General features: G+C 44.9%; 1 protein-coding gene across 1 annotated transcript in view; it reads left to right on the top strand.

The window, feature by feature from the left end:
* DOCK1 (dedicator of cytokinesis 1) overlaps nt 1-13,890 on the top strand; it is a 1,358,032-nt gene that overhangs the window by 563,756 nt on the left and 780,386 nt on the right. The window contains exon 27 of the mRNA XM_086922569.1: nt 9,729-9,824. Coding sequence (XP_086778695.1) covers nt 9,729-9,824 — 96 coding nt within the window. The remainder of the gene's footprint in view (nt 1-9,728; nt 9,825-13,890) is intronic.

The following is a 13,890-nucleotide window of genomic DNA, read 5'->3' as shown; positions in this document are numbered from 1 at the left end:
GCAACCACAGATTATACTGCACCTAAAGTTTCTAACCAGTGTCCTGAAAAATTGCACTGAAAATGAGCTAAAATGATACACTTTGGAGAGCCATAGTCTCAATGACGTCTAACCGTGCTTCAAACCAACCTGCAGCAATGAGACTACAATTATTCTAATTGTTAGTGTTGCACTCCTTCTAGTGGACAGAGGTGACTTTTGCCTACGAGGCCTTTGGGATCTCGCAGTGTTATGTGACATGGTCATTCACATCATGGTTCCCAGGATCGTAGAGGAAAGAATGGAATTCAGAGGGGTAGCTCTAAACCAGTTCTGTATATACTTTGACCACATATGCCAATTTGTAAACATCTCCAACTGCACACCTCACCACTTGCCAGGCTCATACTCTTGCCCACTTTGTTCACTCTATACAGGGAACTCCTGGGTTCACAAATTTCAGAATCTTCTAATGCTTTTGGGTGAATAACATGTACCATTTTGTGAAAGGAGGCAGTCCAGAGAAAATCCCCTTCCTCTCACAAATTCTGGACAAAAACAATATTACGTGGGCCATCATTATTTTAAACGTGCCTTACAAATAAACTACATTTCTACTTAGTTCTACCAAGTTCTACCAACAACTCCACTGTGAGATAAGCACACATCTATAAATGTACATTATGTATAGAGCAAATTGGTACTAGTAAATGTATATTTTGCTCTTCCCCCGATCATTGCACATCTTTATAATTTGACAGTACCTCATGTAGTACTGTTACATGACGTTTCTCCTAAGTAAATTGAATTAATATCTGTGGTTGGTTAATGCTCATCCACTCATGCCAGAGTAGACTGTGTAGGCTCAGTACATTCCTTAAATTGCTCGGCTTTCCCCTAGGGCTTTACTCATGTGCTCCAAAATCTGAAATATATAAAATGTTTCTGTTAACATTTGGTAGTAATGTCAGTGTTTAGCCAGGCATTGACTTGTCTAAATATACCAGTATTTTGAGTGGTTGAAAATAGTCTTGCTCCATGTTATTCATAATTTAGAAAAATTGTTGTAAATTACATCTTTTGTACTAGTCTGTGATGGTTGTTTATCTGACATATTTATTGTCAGCAATTGTCTTTTTACTTGTATGTTTTCAAGTAGTATAATTAGATTTCCTTTAAATACTCGATGGCATTAGTTAGAACTATTTTAATTATAAAACATACAGTGTACATATATTCGAAGCTTTAACCAAGTAGTGGTTCAATTTATTTCCTCAGAGAATGGCGAGGGAAGAGGGCACAGGAACAAATATTAGCAGAACATTTTGAAAGGGGAAACACTTGTTCTACCGAAAGAGAATATTATGATATTTTTGAACATGCAGTCCTAAGTGGCAAAAACGGTGATGGCGTACAGAACTTAAGAAATATGGTGGGAATGAGGAGAGGTGTGACAATGGCAGACTTGAAGAGGCTCCATAATCTCTGATTGGAAATTTTGGCAGATAAATAATAGTTCAAATTGTATTTTGTTTTCATGTAGACCTGATGAGTAAGGTAAAGCCGAATGTTGGCACAGATAGTTGAAAAAACATGTTGAGGAGATGAACAATTGTTACTTACCTGTAAACAGGTGGTTCTCCAGTATTGGTGTCTTTCATAGATTCACATGCTTGAATATTCCCCGTCGTCGAAGTGGGAGTCCCACGGTAAATAAAATAGCAATAATGCTAAATATATATAAAAATATATATAATAAATATATGTATAATACATGGAAAAATAGTAAAACATAATGGAATCTCAAAAAAAACATTCTTACATAGGAATGTATGGCAAAGAGAAAAAAACTACTGTAACACATTAGTGTCATTATGCTAGTCCAAATTACAGCCAATCAGGCGTCAGCACCCTCTAGAACCTTCTCCTCAGAAGCTCAAGCCCTCAGATTTTCGTAGCACAAGTAATAAAGAGCGCATGAGGAGAAAAGAGCCTTTAAGGGGAGGAGGGTGGGTCGCATGTGAATCTATGAAAGACACCAATACTGGAGAACCACCTGTTTACAGGTAAGTAACAATTGTTCTTCTCCAGTATTAGGGGTGTCTTTCATAGATTCACATGCTTGAATAGAATAGAAAGCAGTAACCTCCGAGAACTGAGATTGCAAAGCAAATAAAAGGAAGAACCAAGACAGTATCATAATAATAAAGTCACGTAATATCATAGCAATCACAGTAACACATAAAGGAGGGGGGAACAGAGGCTCACCTTATTGAAACAGATGGCGAAGCACTGCCTGTCCCACAGCGGTATCCGCATCATTGATGGCATCCAAACAATAATGCTTGGTGAAAGTGTGCCTGCTGGACCATGTCGCTGCCCAGCAAATCTGAGGAAGAGGCACACCAGCAAACAAGGCGGTGTATGAAGACATCGCCCTCGTAGAATGAGCCCTCACTGAAGACTGCAGTGGTTTACCAGCTCGTTGATGGCAGAAGGCAATGGCTGAGGATAGCCATCGAGCAATAGTGGGTTTAGAAACAGGATGTCCCTTACGGAAACGTCCGTAGGCGATGAACAGCTGGTCAGACTTGCGGAAAGAGGCAGTTCTGGCAATATAAAATTTAAGGCATCGTTTGATGTCCAAAGAATGCAAGCGCTGCTCTGCCGGAGACTTTGGGTCCGGAAAGAAAGTTTTAAGGAACACGGGCTCATTCAAATGAAAGTCTGTCGGTACTTTAGGTAGGAAAGAGGGGTTGGTGCGGAGCGCCACTCCGTTAGGCCTGAACTGAAGGTAGGGCGGCTTGATAGTGAAAGCGTGCAGGTCGCTCACGCGGCGAGATGAGGTCAAGGCCAAAAAAACGCAATCTTCCAAGTGAGGAATTTGATATCCAATTTATGGATAGGCTCAAATGGTGACTTCATAAGTTGGGATAGCACAACATTGAGGTGCCACGATGGAGGAGGGCGCCGACCAGGTGGGAACTTGCGGAAAAGTCCTTTGAAGAATTATCGGATGATTCTGGACGAGCAGAGGGAAGAAGAGCCATCATGCCTGAAGCAAGCTATAGCAGCTAAGAAAACTCTCAGGGTGCATGAGAGAGTCCTGACTGAGCAAGGCTTAAGAAGAAAGGAAGAAGCTGCTCTGGAGTGGAATGAATGGGATGGACATTTGCTTAGACACACCAATGGCAGAATCTCTTCCACTTGAGTTTATAAGTCTTGATGGTAGACGGAGCCCTAGCTTGAGCCAGAATGTCTCTGCATTCCTGAGATAAGTTCGAATCTGCGAATTCAAGGTACTCATGTTCCATGCCCACAATTGCAGTGTGGAGGGGTCCGGATGGCACACTAGACCCCTGTCCATCGATAGAAGGTCTGGACGAGGACGCAGAGGAATGGGCTCGCATTGGGACAACAGAAGTAGTTCTGAGAACCATGCCTGTCTCGGCCAACGAGGTGCAATCAGCAGGATGTGGCAAGGTTGTCTCCGCATTTTCCACAGCACTCGCGGTATTAGCGGAATCGGCGGAAAAGCGTATGCAAATAGATCGCACCAATCGATCAAAAGGGCATTCCCGCACGACCCGGGATGGGGATGCCAACTTGCATAAGACAGGCATTTCCGATTCTCCGGTGTTGCAAAGAGATCTAGATCTGGGTGACCCCACTGGAGAAAAACATGATCCAGAGTCGGCTGGTGTAGTTCCCATTCGTGCATCGAGGAGGTGGACCTGCTCAGAGAGTCCGCCAAAATGTTGGAGACACCTGGAAGGTGGACGGCTGTCAGGGTGATCTGGTGGCGGAGAGCCCAATCCCAGATTGACTGAGCCAAGTGAGACAGATGAGGTGACTTGGTTCCCCCTTGTTTGTTCACGTAGTGCATACTGGTGGTATTGTCCGTTTGGATTAGCACTGACTCCCCGTGAACTATCAGGAGGAATGATTTGAGCGCAAGGAAGATTGCTATTAGCTCCAGCCTGTTGATATGCCACTTGTGCTGGGGCGGAGTCCACTTGCCCTTGATGGATAGGCCCTGGAGATGAGCGCCCCACCCCTCCAGGGAGGCGTCTGTCGTTAGCATGAGATCTGGTGCGTGAACGAGAAAGGACGTTCCCATTTCCAGATTTGAAAGTTGCGCCCACCAAAGCAAGATCTTTTGCATGCGGGGTGTCACTGCGACAAGGTCGTTGAAGGAGCCTGAGACCTGACGCCATTGTAAGTCCAGTTCTTCCTGAATGGGACGGGTGCGCAACCTGCAATTTGGGATCAGTGCGATGCACAATGAAGCCATTCCCAAGAATGATTTTAACGTCCGAACAGAAATGGACTGTTTTCTTCGAATGAGGGTGACCAGACGAAGGATTTTGAGACGTCGTTCGTGGGAGATGAACGCTTTGGAGAGCTTTGTATCGAGGATCGCTCCCAGGAAGGATCTGGTTTGCAGAGGTGTAAACTGCGACTTTTTGACGTTGATGGTTAACCCCAGGGACTGAAACACCTGCTGGCAAAGGCGAGTGTCCTGATGAAGCTGATGGTGGGATTGAGACTTCAGGAGGCAATCGTCCCGATATGGAAAGATTTGCACGCCTTGGAGAAGCAGGTGAGCTACCACAGGAGCCAGTACCTTCGTGAACACCCGAGGAGCTGAACGGAGCCCGAAGGGTAGTACCTTGAATTGAAAGTGCATTGGTCCCACCTTGAAACGCAGGTACTGGCGATGTTGTTGAATAATAGGGACATGAAAGTATGCGTCCCGAAGGTCTATGGTGGTCATGTAATCTTCGTTGGATAGTAGACGAAGGACTTCCGGCAACGTCAGCATGCGGAACGATTGGGACTTTAGGAACTGGTTGAGAGCCCTCAGATCCAGAATGGGTCGCCAATCTCCGGTCTTCTTGAGTGTGAGGAAGAAACGAGAGTAAAACCCCTCTCCTCTCTGATGTTTCGGAACCACTTCGACAGCCCCTTTTAACACAAGAAGACGGACCTGATGGTAAAGCTCCTCGAGGTGCGGAGGAGGCGGGCCACGAGGGGGTGTGCATGGAGGAATCTCTACGAACTCTAGTGTATGCCCTCATCGTACAATGTCCAACACCCAGCGGTCCGAGGTGATCGAGGACCACTGAGAGTAAAACCGAGAGATTCGACCTCCAACATTCTGATGGAAAGAGTCATTGGCGTTTAGAGTTGGATCCTCGGTAAGAGGATTTTCCTCTGTAAGGTCTGGAGGATTGCTGGCGAGACTGCTGAGTGGGCGTGTAGCGTTGGCCGCTTTGATTGTAAGAGCGGTATTGCTGCCCACCTCGAACGTTGGAAGGAGTGCCGCGTCCGCGGGCACCTCGAAAGGACTGCTTCCGAAATTGCAAAGTACCCAAAGACTTTGCCGTGTCAGTGTCCTTTTTAATGGACTCCAGGGCTTCATCAATATGAGAACCAAATAGTGACTCTCCATCATAGGGCATGTCCAGTATTCTGGATTGGACCTCCTGCCTGAAGGACGTGGATTTCAGCCAACCTTGTCTTCGGAGTGCAGCCACACTTGCAAGCAGACGGAATCCTGTACTAGCTACATCGACGGCACAGTCGATCATCTCTTCTGACATCCTCTGTCCATCTCGAAGGATCTGTAAAGCGTCAGCCTTGGAAGCATCAGCTATGAGTTCTATGAGATCTGAAATGTCTGACCACATTTGTCTGTCATAGCGTCCCAAGATGGCTAAGGCATTGGCTGCTCGGACAGTCGTAGAAGCCATCGTGGAGAACTTGCGGCCAATAGCATCCAGACGTTGACCCTCTCTATCTGGAGGGGCTGTGATAGGAGCCCCTGGGTTTCGGGCCCGACGCTGTGTGGCCTGAGTCACTACCGAGTCTGGTTTGGGGTGAGAAAGCAGGCAAGCCGGAGACCCAATCGGGCCTTCTACATTTTCTCAAGGCGCGGAATTTGTGCAGGCAAGGAGTTTGGAGCAGTCATGAGCTTAATTCCCTCCTTCCAGACAAAATCGATGATGGGAATCGTGTGGGTCTGTTTATAAGGTTTGTCTTTAAAATCATAAAGAAAACAATCCTCCTCACGTTGTGATCTTGGTAGTTTAAAGCGTAGAGCTGCTTTGTCCATTAAAAGATGGAAACTGGCGATATTCACAGGAGGTGAATCTCCAGAATTCCCTGGCTGAGGGGAGGGCGTCTGTGCCCGATAATCATCCCAGTCCGCCATATCCGGGTCACCTGCCTCATCCGAATTGTCGGGGACTTCTCCGTCCTCACGTTGCGGGATCGCCTCATCATCCACTTCCTGTGGATAGACTGTGGTATGGATCCTAACAGAAGTTTGGACCTGTGACGAAGTTGCAGGAGGTAACACAGGTGGTCGAGAAGGTGGAGGCAGCGCCACTTGAGCCGGTAATGGTGCCGGTGTAGACTGCGGTGTAGCTGGGAAACGACGGTTATAATCATCCAGCATGTGTTGGAGATTAGAGATCAAAGTTAAAGTAATGGTGGCCATAGGAACTTGAACCAGCTGTTCCTCAGACTGAGAATGCTGATCACCGTCAGCCTCATCTGAATCTGTGTCTTGACACTTAATAATCAAATCAGATTGACTTTGAGCCGCTCCAAAGGTATCCCCTTCTTGTTCTGAGTCAGAGTCAGGCTCCGATGTGGTGGCAAACATTGGAGAAGGAGGTTTCGTCTCAGGATCAGAGAGCTGGTGACACGGAATCTTGTCGCGACGATTAGAAGATTCTGAAGCCTTCAATGGTACTAACGGCAACGAGGCAAAAGAAGTCGGTGCCGCCGTTGACGGTGCCATCGTCGATAACGCCGACGATACTGGCTTGGCCATCGCTGAAGTCGGTTTTGAGGAAATCATCGTCGACGGTACGGTCGTCGACTGAGTCGTCATCAGGGCCACTGTCGACGGTCGAGCAGCTGTAGACGAGGCCGTCGACGAAGCCATCGTAGACGGAACGGTCGTCGACACCCGTGTAGCTTCAGTAGACGGCGTCTTCGTCGACGAGGCTTTGCTCGGCGTTGTCTTCGTCGACGAGTCCTTGGTCGACGGTATCTTCGTCGACGAGTTCTTAGTCGACGGAGTCGTCGTCGACGACGAGGACTTCTTGAAAACTTTCGTCGACGAGGATTCTTTCTTCTTCGTCGACGAGGTAATGGGAATTGTCGACGGAACTGGTATGGAAGGCAAGGCAACCCTCGTCGACGTGGAAGCTGTCGGCGAGATCGTCGTCGATGAAGAAAAAGCTGATGTGGTAGTCCGCGTCGTCGTTGAGGATGTAGCCAAAGCTGTTCTCGTCGTCGGAGCGCTCGTCGACGCTCCCGTCGACGGCGGAACTTTCAGAGGCGTGAAAACACCTCGAGAGGCAGCAGAAGACGCCTGAGAGCCAGGTCTCGTGGGCGTAACAGTGGTAGGAGTGGTTGACGACGCCACAGAAGCTAGAGGCAAGTCTAACTTCATCTTTTTAAGGAAAGGAGATGGAACATCCTGTAAACTACCACGTTTAGAAGCTGCTGAAGAAATTCCAGAATGAAAACTTTCTGCGTCTGACAAGGCTGAATCCTTGTCTTTCAGACGTTGAAGCCAAAGGAGAAGGCGGCCTTCCCTGTCCTTCAGAGTCTTAGTAGAAAAAGTTCTACAGAACTTGCAGCTGCTGGCCTCATGATCAGGGTATAAACAATATATACACTTCTGATGGGGGGTCCTTTTCAAAAATGCGCAGCTTCCCACAAGAGGAACAAGGTGTAAATAAAGACTTCTTACTTGACATGTTGTGAAAAACACTGGAAATAGATGAGTAGAGTTGAAAAACTGAGCAGAGCTCTGGGAGACTCCCTTCACACGAAGTGCGGTAGAAAATCTGAGGGCTTGAGCTTCTGAAGAGAAGGTTCTAGAGGGTGCTGACGCCTGATTGGCTGTAATTTGGATTAACATAATGACACTAATGTGTTACAGTAGTTTTTTCTCTTTACCATGCATTCCTATGTAAGAATGTTTTTTTTGAGATTCCCATTATGTTTTACTATTTTTCCATGTATTATACATATATTTTTATATATATTTAGCATTATTGCTATTTTATTTACCGTGGGACTCCCACTTCAACGACGGGGAATATTCAAGCATGTGAATCTATGAAAGACACCCCTAATACTGGAGAACATAACCGAGGACTGGGAATGATCCCTTTACCACTGGGAGCCCTCACCTACCCAGCTGAACATCAGACACTGTTACTTCCTCGTCTTCACGCTGTGTCTCCTACCCCCTCCCCACCTCTTCCTTCCTTCATTCTTTGTCTACTTCCCCTATTTCTTTCCTCTCGCCCCTGAATTTCTCTCCCCCTGCCTGCTTTGTTTATCCTTATGCCTATGCTATGCTTTTGTAACTCCTATAACTACACTCCAGCAACTGATGTAACTGTGTAACTATGTTCTGAAACAATGTTCTTCCTCATGTAAAGCGCTCTGATACCTCCGGGTCTAGCTAGCGCTATATAAAACTTTTCAAATAAATAAATAATGAGCTTTATATAGGTTTAGAGTTGCTTTACCAAAGTGCCTTTGAGGAATGTAGCTGAGGTTTGAGCTCATTTTTTATCACCCATTGCCTCTTAGTATTACCTAAAGGGCTGCAGATGTGTGCAGCTGTTGCTGTAAGAACTATTGCCGTTGCACAGAGTTAGTGCTCATGTATCATTAAGTCCCCTCAACTAAGGGGGCACCTTTGCCTGTGCCCAGATGATCGATGCAGATGGGTGGTTAAACCATCTTGAAATTATTATTTTCTTTTTTTTACCATCTTGGAAATTAGACCAGCCATGCACTAGCCTGCAGGTGATACACAGTTAGTGTTCACTATAGGATGCTCTTTGGAGGAGGACACTGAGTTAGGCCACGATGGACCTCATTTGGGGTACAACCTTGGCAACGGTGTGGATGAAGCTCTTGAAATAATGTAAATCAGTGGAATCAGTATCCCTTTGATGTCCAACAAGTATCAGTGTCGCCAAGGGTCAATATTATACTCACATTATTTCAATGTTGTGACCAACAAAAAACTGAATGGACAAGTTAACCTACATCAGGAGGGACCAGAAATATTACAGAACTGACACAAGACTAAGAGGCTTAGCTCCCAGCAGATCATGCTCTGTAAAATATGGCCACATCATTTTGACCTCTCTACTCCTGTGTCAAGCTTACCTTGACGGCTACATTAGTGAATAAGTCCAGCTATTTACAAAGTAATAAAATATGTCATAATGTATGATACCTAACGTGTCAAAACTAGCTTTTCAAAATCTATTTTCCCATATTTACCAGGAAGCACAGTGAAAAAATAAAATAATCCATATTAGCCCAACATTTCGTATTGAATTTAAAGCTACCATTGTTTTGAGTGAGACTTTAGAAAAAAAATTCTAAAACTTTACTTGCAAGTCACTTGAAATTTTAAGGCAATCACAATTGGAAATAATTATGAGCCAATGAAAACAATATTGCGGACACCATGTCTGTTCGAGACTCTGCTGCGTGCGATTCTAATGCAATCAATAGGATTTGAATGCCAGATTGATTGAGGCTTTAATTATTGAAAAGCAGAAGGCATACTATTACAAAGAGCAGTTTTCATCCTTATGTGTATGAAACAGAAGTATTGCTTACAAAGTAAATGCATTTGATCACAGCCAACAAGCGTCATACTCATTTTTATTTCTCCTTCTCTTTATCTCTAGGGACCAACACAGCGACATGTCCAAGTAATTATGGAGAAGCTGTTGAGGACAGTGAATAGAACTGTAATTTCTATGGGACGAGATTCGGAGCTCATTGTAAGTAGCACTGCCTCAAACTATAAAGACAATCTTTGTATAAACTGAGTGTTTATCCCGGGCCATAGGAATGTCAATCCCAGGCCACACAAACATTGGCAATGCCAATAGGTTGGGCTTTAAAGGAATGTTGTATGATAATGTGAAGCATTACATGTAAATAGCGTAGGAATAGATATGTGTTTGTGTGGAAGCAAAAAACATTAGGATAATAACGGTGCAGGTTAACAGAAAGTTGACGGAGGTCTGTCATGTCAGACATACAAATCCATGTAGGTTCATGAATGCCATCTTCCCATATGTGCTGCTGCCAGAGATAACCAGCATACATTGTCTTGTTATCTAAGACACGTTAATAGCATTCTAATATCATGTGTGCGTGCCCCTGAAAGGTCAAGCTTAGGCAGCTGGATAAATAAACAATATGATCACAGCTGCGCTGGGCTTAAGCACTTTTTTTGTGGAAGCACACAACCTCTGCCCAATCAAATCATGTACTACTGGCTCCCGACATGTGGGTGGAGCCAAAGCCCCTCTAAGGTAATGTTCACATAATTGTCTGACAAGAGCAGCACTCTCAAACCTGACCAGAAAAAGCTGTGAAAAATATCTTTAAATGTCTTGGGCAATAGCAGCTGGTGCCGGGGAAAAGTGCTAGGGCAGCACTGGGAAGGGGCAGTAACAAAACAAACAAACAAAAAAACTGACCCGCCGTTCTTCTGCTCGACATTCTGCTTGCTGCTCTTCTTCTCCTCTGGTCACAGGCTGAGGCTCCCAGGCTCCCCTAAGGTCAATGCGGACACTGCTCTCATGGTCAAAATGCCCTTACAGCCCTTTCAGCAGCACAGCAGTCCTTTTTCCTGGCAGAGTCTACCTGTCCAGACATGTACTGATGAGTTTGGGGTCTGAGGTCTAACATTTAAATCTGGAGCCCTCTTTGAAGTGGAGAAAGTTTTCTAGAGGTTTCCACCACCCTAAGGTTTCCGGCATTACCTTCCGCCCTGTCCTGGCCCCAGCTTGTATCGGGTCATAATAGACCAGTGTCAAACCCCTTGCAAGAGATTCAGGCAGAGCTTTTGTGATGTACATGTGTGGTAGGTGACAGCTCTTCCTCCTCATTAACTCAGAGTGACCCATCCTGCCAACAATTAATTTCCCTTTGTCTCACTGTTTGGGAGCTATACACAAAGACCAACTGCCAGCTACACCTAGTTATGTGACACAGGATTAGGCTGCAGGAACATATGGTTAGGACAAGAACATGGTAACTTCCAAAATGTTGCAAAAGAACAATTGAAGGACAGAATGCTGTACAATGTCAAACATTCACCCGAGTACAGAGATCTGGGCATAAACTCAGTTTGTTTGCCCCCGTACAATACCAGGTTAAACCCAGCCATCTGCAAATCAGTCTTGACCATGCTCCCCATGGTAACAGTCTAGCCCGAACTGCCAGGCCAGGTTCTCCCGGGACTCTGTCACAAGCTTCCTAGGACCGATTTTGTGGTTTTACTCCTCGTCAGCCAGGCTAGCTTGACTCCAGTGGTATGAAGAGCACGGGACGCCCATCTGGACATGCCTGTCCCACTTGGAGTGACACATGCAAAAAGAACAATTGATGGACATAATGTTGAACAATGTCAACAATTCACCCCAGTACAGAGATTTGGCCCTAAAGCCATTGTTGTTTTGCTTCCCATGCCATTCCTGTTTAAACTCAGTCATATGCAAATCAGTCTTGACCATGCTCCCTATGGGAACAGTCCGAACTGCCAAGCCAGGTCCTCCCTGCACCGTAAAAAAGCATCCTGGGACCGGTTTCTGGGTTTTACCTCCTCATCAGCCAGGCTAGCTTGACTCTGCAGATTGGCTGGTAGAGCTCCTTCAGGCCCACTTCTAAGGGTCCAGGACTGGGGTGGCACCACTTGGGAGAGCAGGACTCACAAATGGCTCCAGGTTCTGGATTCAAGGTCCTTGGAAGCCTGTTCTGTACTTGAGGCTTCTGATTAGGAGGCCAGCCAACTAGTCGTTTTAGTCACTATGGGGTACACAAAGACCAACTGCCAGCTACACCTAATTATGTGACACAGGATTAGGCTGCAGGAAACAACAGGTTTCAACTAGAAAGTCCCTCCGTCTTACAGTGGCATTTTAGAATTGTGATTAGAAATCTGACTTTAACATTAAAAAGGGCTTTTACTTTCAGTCATCAAACTCGACGTGTCCACTTGCTCCCAGTTCGCATTTACAGCTTATTAAGTGTAATAAGGTAACTCCAATGTTATTCTATGGCAGAGGTGGGCCTTGCTGTAGTGAAAAATGACTTTAGGAGCTTCTTCAGTACCAAGACATGTAAAACTTAAAAGTACATGCCCTACTTTTTAAATAGACTGCGCTCTGCCCTCTGGGTTGTTCAGGGCGTACCTTAGGGGTTACTTATATGTATTAAAAAGGAACGTTTAGGCATAAGGTTTATTTTGCCAGGTCAAAATGGGCGCTTAAAACTGCTCTCACACAGGCTGCAGTGGCAGACCTGAGATATGTATAAAGGGCTATTTAAGTGAGTGGCACACTTAGTGCTGCAGACACACTTGTAACGTTTCATTTACAGGCCCTGGGTACATGCAGTACCACTTCATTAAAGACTTAAAAGTAAATTAAATAGGCCAATTGGGTGTAAGTCAATTCTTCCATGTTTAAAGGAGCGAGCACAAGCACTTTAGCACTGGTTAACAGAGGTAAAATCCTCAGAGTCCTGAAAACCATCACCCTGCTGAAAGGGCCAGATGGAAAAACTACCCTTTCTAAGCTCACTAATGCTGCAAAGTATCTTCTAACCACAAGCCTGTGCAATGCCAAACAATTTAATATGGGCATAAAGAGCCTTGTGTGGGGTGTCTGTATGATCTGTATAAACGGCAATATCTTCCCGTGATGTCATAATAGCTTGAGGGAAAGATCTGTTAGGCTTTATGAAAGGATGAATGATTACATACTGAAAAGCACAGCACTGTTTAATGAGTATATATGGGCACATGATTGCGGAAATATTTGTAAACCTTTATTACTATAAAGAATATGAAGCATTGTAAAAGAAGTCCAGAGTAGACAGTAAATGGGATATTCATTCTTACATTGAATTATTGTACAGTATTGGCTGTTGATATCTACACACGTGGAACAGACTTCACCTCATTTGTTAATGAGGTCTTGTGTTGAGTGCATTATCAGGCACTAGTCTCGTATATTGAAAATGTTGACAGTATTAGTACAGTAGATTTTGAAGCACGATAACCATGGCCAACATGCCCAGTGAATTTATATGTGATGACAAACTGCCAAATTTCTATGCATCATTTTCTGCTGTTGCAGGTCGCAGTTTTGAACACATTGCATTATCACATCGCCATTATAACGTGCGCGCATGTGTGTAGCATACATCATGTGCTGGTGTAACATGCAATCCTGTGAGATGCACTCGCAGGGGAACCCCCGCACAAGTACCTCGACGCCACATAGTAAGGTCGGAATGCGACCTGCGTGGTACTTGGTATGCAGAACGCTGATGTTCACTGAACAGCATTGGATTTATGCATGAACTTGTTTTTTTGCTGTCAGCAGTTTTGCTCTGAGAATTCAGATTAGAGCATGGATGAGAGTACGTAAGGTAAAAATAAGAAACATATGATCACGCACCTTTCAGCCTTTATAACGTGAATAAAATATTAACTGTGGCATTTAGCACTTTCCAGTAAGCGTTATTTGTTGCCAGCAGTATTTTGGAAACTATGAATATTAATACTGTCGCTGCCATTCATGGAGATTATATGAGTTATTTAATCATCCGTTTTTATAATGAATAACCTGCTTTTAAATTCTGGGTGTGTCGCAGAAAAACTGAAATAGTCGGTCAAGGAGGGAGTAAAGAAAGCCGTTATCACTGGTATAATATCTCAGTTGACTAATGCTCTACTGCAGAAACAAGTTTGTAGCCTGGAGGTCACAGGCTCTCATGCTTTTATGGTTGACAAAATGATCACAGTGGAGCTCGGTTTTTGTGAAGCAT

Source organism: Lissotriton vulgaris, chromosome 5 (genome assembly GCF_964263255.1).
Source record: "Lissotriton vulgaris chromosome 5, aLisVul1.2, whole genome shotgun sequence".
Classification (NCBI taxonomy): Eukaryota; Metazoa; Chordata; class Amphibia; order Caudata; family Salamandridae; genus Lissotriton; species Lissotriton vulgaris.
Note: the sequence above shows the minus strand (reverse complement) of the source record. Positions and strands in the feature narration are given on the sequence as shown.